Below are 6,489 nucleotides of genomic sequence, written 5' to 3'. Positions count from 1 at the left end.
CACCTGCAGGAGCCGAGCCCCTCCCGGCCGCATTCCCCCGCTCCCCAGCCGGGCAGGGCGCCCACCCCGCCCGGGCGGTAACAGACCGAGCCTGGGCCGGGCACAAAGCAGCCGCCCTCCCGCTGCCAGCAAGAGAGGAAACACCGCCACGACCCCGTTACCTTCCATGTGCCCAACCCCAGGATAGGCATCTTGGCCCCGGTGTTCAGCTGCACGTAGCTCGCCATGACCACACACACCAACCGAGACCACCACTCCAGCAGCTGCTGGCCCAGCGCCTTTAATAGCGGCCGAGCCCAGCCCGCCCCGCCCTGGCGCTGGAGCGGGGGATGGCGGGGCGGTGCCAGAGCTGTATCCCGGAGCGGCTGAAAGGAGGGGGGATTGTGTGCAGCGCTTCCGCAGCACTTCGATCCCTTGGTGTTACAGCTCAGCCATCCCCAGGATAGGAGTTACAGAGGGGACACGAGACGGAGGTGTCTCCCTGTACCCTTACAGCTGTTTACGGGTTGGGCAGCCTCAGGCCAAGGAAAGGCTGAGCACCCTGGGCTGGAGTAGTGTGTCCCCACCACAGGGCTGGTGGCCTGGGCTCGTCACCCTTGTCAGAGCCTTGTGACCTTGCATTCTGGTAGTGAGATGGCTAGAGAAACCTTGATATGGCTTGCCTGTGAGAGGGAGAGACCCGTGCCCAGCTCCAGGTGGGGCAAATGCTACTGCCACTTAAAAGTGAGCTGTGGCTTAGGAGTAATTTAGGATAAAGGGAGATTTAAAAATAGAGCTTTATTTTGAATGTTGGGACAGTTTCGTGTTTACTTTTTTAAAAAAAAAAGTGTTTTGAAAGTTACAGAAGAGAAACAGTGATTTTTTAATGAGTAACATAATGACCGGGTTGTCCCTCCATCTTTAGGGAGGTGCTGAGAGCATTTCAGAATAAAGTGCACGATTGTAATCATACGTGGTAGGTGGCCAGTAATCTCACATCAGAAGTTACCTTTGAAATTTTTGTAGATGAACGTATGCTGCTCTGCTGAAGAGGTCGCAATGCAGTGGAAAAAACCAGCTTGCCTGGGAGGCTTTGCTGCTTACTCACATGGGGAGAGTTTCTTCAGTTGCAAACATTTGCTCTGGGTGCCTCTCCCACAGCAGAGGCCCCTGCTCTCTACAGCTTGGTATTTTTTTGCTCCATTTAACTAAGGGCAGGCAAGATAATTGGTTTTCCTCTTTAATGTTGCTCCTGTTTTGTGTCAGTGCCATCAGCTGTCCATGGAAGGATGTGATGTGTTTTCACTGTTATATAACTTGGTGCTTATCTCTTACCATTTGGGTTTGGTTTCTCCCTGGCAGCTTCTTGTCAGAGAGGCATCTCTATTTCCTCCCTAAAAGTTTCAGGCAGAAGTTCTGTATTTTGTTTTTGCTGTTGGCTCCTGTGAGCGGGAGACTTTCTCTCCTCTCACAGCTGTAAAGCAAGTTGGCTTTCTGCTGTTTACTTGTCCCGAAAGCCCAGTGGGGCCCATCACATGGTGGCAGGGCCTTGGGGAAGAAGAAGTAGTACTGTGTGGGTCACCGGGTGATAGCCAGCCTGGTAAATCTTGCGTGCTCTGTCCTTGATAACTTGGCCAGCTGTTTCTTTACAGCGAGTGCTGCTCACAAGGAACTGCATGGGGGAGGAAGAGTATTTCTTCTTTTTTTTTTCTCCTTGATCTATGTGCAGAATTTTCCACTGAAACAGGATGCGTAGTGTCATGAGTTTTTTCAGTTTGTTTTGCTGGTTTTGCATTTAGTAACTGTAATTTCGCCACAAGTTGTGACTTTGAAGACCAGCAGTTGAAAAGAACAGGGCCCAAAATATTTGAAGTGGTTATGTCCTTGTGAAGACAGAAAGGGAAAAGAAGGTGACAGAGTCACAAGTTGTGATCATCTCTACTTGCACAGGGAAGAGCTGCAGGGATCTGCACCTTCAGGGCTACTGACAGATACAAACATAGATAAAACTGGTGTTTTGAGGGCATGCAGGTTTCAAGCTCAAATTGCTGGGAAGAGGGCTCACTGGGGGAACTTGCCAATGGGAGTGGGAATTTCTGCCTTGCTTGGATCCTTTAAAAGGGGAGATTTATCTAGCTAGGTGGGATGCTCAACCTGCGGGTGCTTGTTAAAGCAGGGAGGTGGATCTGAGGGTCTTGGCTGAAGAAGATCCTTGGTCTTGGTTGTGCTCTGAACTCAGATCAAGCTAGGAGCACATTTTGGTGGATCTCCCATCTTCTCAGAGTTGAAGCTTTTTGTGGTCGCACTGGCATTTGTCCATTAATCCCAAAAACACCCCCCAGGGCACAGCCAAGCGCTGCGGGAGCAGTTCCTGGTCAGAAAGGGAAAGTTCTGCCCTGCAGGGGAGACCTGGGCAGTGGAAAACCCCGAGCTGCCCCAAACCTAACAGAACCAGTTCTGGCCAGCTCTGAAACTGGTGCTGCTGCGAGGGTGGTAAAGCTCCAGCCATGGGAGGAGCCTGTGTGGGCCCCCAGCCTCCTGCTGTGCTGAGGCAGGAGAAGGGCAGCACCTCACCCTGAAGGGGTTGGCTGCTGAGGGGCCTGTGGCTTGGGCCACCCCTCACTGGGCAGCAGCAGCCCTGGGGATGGTGTCCTTCGTGCCCAGGAGCACTGAGACACAATGGAGTGGGAAAGGGAAGTGTCAGGCACCCAGCCCTACCTCAGAGCTGCTCTCACTGCAGGGGAGGGATTGAGATCAGCTGGATGTAATCTGTGGGGAAGTGGAGACAAGGACAGGGAGGGGATTGGTGTTCAGCTTAGAGTTGGGAAATAGGAGAAAGGCATTTAGTAAAGTTTGGTTTTCTGTGTTCCTCTATGTTTCCCCTCTCCTGTTGTCATTTATACAGTTATTCGATCACTTGATGACTCCTCCCCTCCTGGGAAGGGGAATTGGGAAAAGGAAAGGAGACCCATGAGTTGAAATAGAAACAAATCTTATAAAATAATAAAAAGCAGTATTCATAACTATTAATATAAACTACACAGAGGTATGCTCAGGCTATATAGTGGTTGTAAGCTGTGATTGTCACAACAAGCTGGGGAGTAGGCCTTGTAAGGAGGATGACAGATGAGACCCTCCTGTGACCATGACATTTATGGTATGGAATAATTCTGTTGGCCATCCTGGGGTCAGCTGCCCTGATTTTTTGCTCCCACCCAGCTTCTGCAACTGGTTAACTCAAAACTGCTAAAGACCTTGATCACTGCATACTAGAGCCAGGCAAAAACTGAACCGAAGTGTCTTACCAACTTTGTTCCCATGAAATTGAGTATTACAGTCTTTGCAGAAATGCAGCTTTCCTGAACAGAAAACTGATCCTATGACTCTATCCTAGTGAAACCAGGGCACTTCCTCAGAACTGGTGAAATTAAGTTTGTGTTAACTGGTGATAAATCAGCTTAGATTGGCCTGAGATGAGACTGTTTAGCCTGGGACAGTGGCTGCTGGATAATGCATGGGATGCGCAGCCCAGAACTGGAGTAATGAGAGGGACTCTGGAAGGAGCCATGATCCTCATCCTGGGAATACACGGTGGTGGCAATGGCGCAGCCAGTGTGTGTCCAAGGGTGAGTGCAGACAGTGTGCGAGCAGCTGGAGAAAGGAGGGACCTGGACCGCCATTGCTGGGCGGGAAGGTGACTGGGAATAGGTAGACAGGTGCTTTCTTCCAAGCCTGCAGTGGAGGCTGCCTGGTGCAGTGCTGTCTCCACATGTGGACCCAAGAGCACTGACCCAGGAGCTGTGTGCTGCTGGAATGTGGCTGTGTGCTCAGGCTTGCCATGTGCTGCTGCTCTTTGTAGTGTCCATTAACAAGTGCTCAGGGCAAAGGGGAGGCCTTTGGTCAGAAGTGAGCAGTTGATGGCACTGACTTGGCCAGGTGGAAAGCTGTGTGCCAGGCTGGCCAGGCTGCAGCTGTGGGAGCAGTGCGTAATCTTGAAGTGATCACCTCAGAGCCGGGCACCTTGGCACCTCTGGAGGAAAACTGAAGACTGATGGCAAAGTAAAAACAAAACCCTTTCAGGCAGCCTGAGCTGCAAGGTTAGGAAGACCTGTGGAGGCGGGAGTGCTGCTCCCCAGGGTGTGAGTGCTTTCTTGACAGTCCTTTGCTCAGAGTGAAATTACAGAAATGCTGAATGCTTGCAGCAACTGGAGTCCTTGCAGTAGCTGTGGTGGTGCTGGGAAGCCGGAGCAAAGGAGACGTGGCTTTTGTCCTGGGAGAGCAGAGCTGTGAGCTGTTTAGGCTCTATACTACTTGCAAGCACTGCCCTGCACAAGGGAGGAGGGCTTTGGGATCCCCTAGTGAAGGGCTATGTGGAGCAATGGCTTGATCCTGCTGATCCCACAGGAATGTGAGACATCCCCACAGAGCTGGGAAAAAGGAGGTAATTTACTGCAGTTGCTTGGACTGCTGGATTGTGTTTACAGGTGAGGGGAAAGGGACCCTGCAAAAGTGGTGATCACTCATGCTGTGGCCTGAAACCTCCAAGGTCTGAGTACAGCTACTACCCCCCCTCTGGTATCACCTGATAAGCTGGTGGGACATCAGGGAGTGACTTAAATGTATTGTACCGGAGGGAACATGCCAGAAGACAGGCAGAAGATTAGCAGCATGGCAAAGGATAATGCTGGCAGTCCAGTAGTATGGTTGATCTTGGAAAAGTTTTTAGAAGGTGTTGGAAAGTAGATGTTAAGATTGCTGCGGGTCCTGGTAGGTTTGTCTGCTGGGGAAAGGGTGGGTTTGTGATGCGTGTTATATTCACATTGATGAGATGTTAACTACACTGTCTGGTCTGCAGGGACAAGAGATGGAGTTTATAATGAATATGCATTAAGATTGGGATTATGTTGAAGGCAGATTTTATATAAGTGTGAAACAATTCTTAATATATCTTTTAGTGAGGTGAAGGATGGAATGTAAAGGACATAAATTGCCTTGGGACATCAGGGGATGGCAGTGGTGACCTGTGTGGAGACCATGAACTGCACAGTGCCATCAGAACCAATTCCAGATAGCTCTGAAACCAATGTGAACACCCTGTCTCATGCCAGAAATTTAACCCACAGTGCCCTGGCTCAGAGACTGTTGGAAACATAGGTGCATGGCTTACTTCTGAGGGGACTGCAGCTGGTGGATGAGCCATACTGGAGGCAGGAAACTCCTGAAGGCACTGCAGCCACTGGGTGACCTATGCCAGGGAAGATACACCACTGAAAAGGCAGTGGTCTAAACATTTGGCTCTCCCTGCAACATAGCAAATATCGTACCTTTATTGTTCAATATGAATGCATATTTTATCTCAGCAGAACTGTCTCACCTCAGCCTGGGTGTTGCTGAAGGTTTTATGGGTTGCTTCCTTCTGGAAGCTGCAAAAGAAATGTTCTTGGATTACATGTTAATGAATTGAAAGTGGAATTTTGGAAAAAAGGTTCTAAGGTACCTCTTTTCTTGAACAGAAGGTTTTACCATTTTCCCATGAAACCCAATGTGCAGCTTTATGGTTATGTGTTTGGTCCCCTGCCCAGTAGGAAGAAACAGAAAGGTGACACAGCCACAAAAGCAAATACCTCCTCATCTCACCCGGTGTTGTTAAAGGAACCTTGATTGCTTTGATGGCTTGGGTTTGAGTGTCAGGTGAAAAGGAGGTTTGGGGATCGATTCCTTGAGACCTACCCTTGCATATCTCTTCTTTGCCTGGTATGCTCCAGAGTTGGTGTCTGTCTATGTGCATGGGGAGCTTAGGTGCCCAGCTCTGCTGTCACTGGGTTGCTAGGACTTGCATCTCTGCACTGTGCCCTCTAGGGCCAGGAGCTGCTGGAGGTGAAGAGGCCAAAGGGGTTGGTGGGCTCAGGCGACCGTGAGGGTGAGCAAGGCACCACTGCTGCAGTGCTGTGGGAAATCTCAGGGCCCCCAGCTGCAGCCCTGGGGCTGTGGGGCCCGGGCAGTGGTGGGAGGGAGTGGCTGGACTGAAGGGGGCTGCCAGAGGAGATGGTTGGAGTGAGATAGGCCATCATCTCTGGGTGCCCTGGGCTCAGGGTATTTGGTGCTGCCCAGGGAATTGGCCCTCCATGCTGGTAGGAAGGCAAGTGGTTTGAGGGCAGCACCGAGGGGCTAAACCTCTCCAGCCGGGGCACAGACACCGGGGGGTTGGGTGGCGTCTGAAATGTCCCCCCCCAGCACCGCCGGGGGCTGTGGCCGGAGCTCGGGGACTGGTGGCCGGCCGGGTAGGGGCATCGCGGGTCTCCTCTGAGGGCTGGCTGCCCTCTGGTGCCCGCAGGGGAAAGTGCCGAGTGGTTTTGTTGTCCCAAGGGCGGTTCTTGTCCCTCGGCCCAGACCTCCCTCGGCTGTGCCTGAAGCTTAGAGGCTGGCCCAGAGGTCAGTAGTTAAAGTTAGGGGAGATGGTTCCCCAGGAGCTGCCTGGGACTTACACAGAATCACAGAATCACAGAACGT

At 51.6% G+C, this 6,489-nt stretch overlaps 1 protein-coding gene across 1 annotated transcript in view; it reads right to left on the bottom strand.

Moving 5' to 3' along the window:
* AKR1E2 (aldo-keto reductase family 1, member E2) overlaps positions 1-231 on the bottom strand; it is a 9,669-nt gene extending 9,438 nt beyond the window's left edge. Inside the window, exon 1 of the mRNA XM_010185129.1 lies at positions 162-231. Within this exon, the coding sequence (XP_010183431.1) occupies positions 162-227 (66 nt within the window). The 5' untranslated portion in view covers positions 228-231. The remainder of the gene's footprint in view (positions 1-161) is intronic.
* Between the last annotated feature and the right edge of the window lie 6,258 nt (positions 232-6,489).

Source organism: Mesitornis unicolor, unplaced genomic scaffold, assembly GCF_000695765.1.
Source record: "Mesitornis unicolor isolate BGI_N332 unplaced genomic scaffold, ASM69576v1 scaffold17565, whole genome shotgun sequence".
Taxonomy (NCBI): domain Eukaryota; kingdom Metazoa; phylum Chordata; class Aves; order Mesitornithiformes; family Mesitornithidae; genus Mesitornis; species Mesitornis unicolor.
Note: the sequence above shows the minus strand (reverse complement) of the source record. Positions and strands in the feature narration are given on the sequence as shown.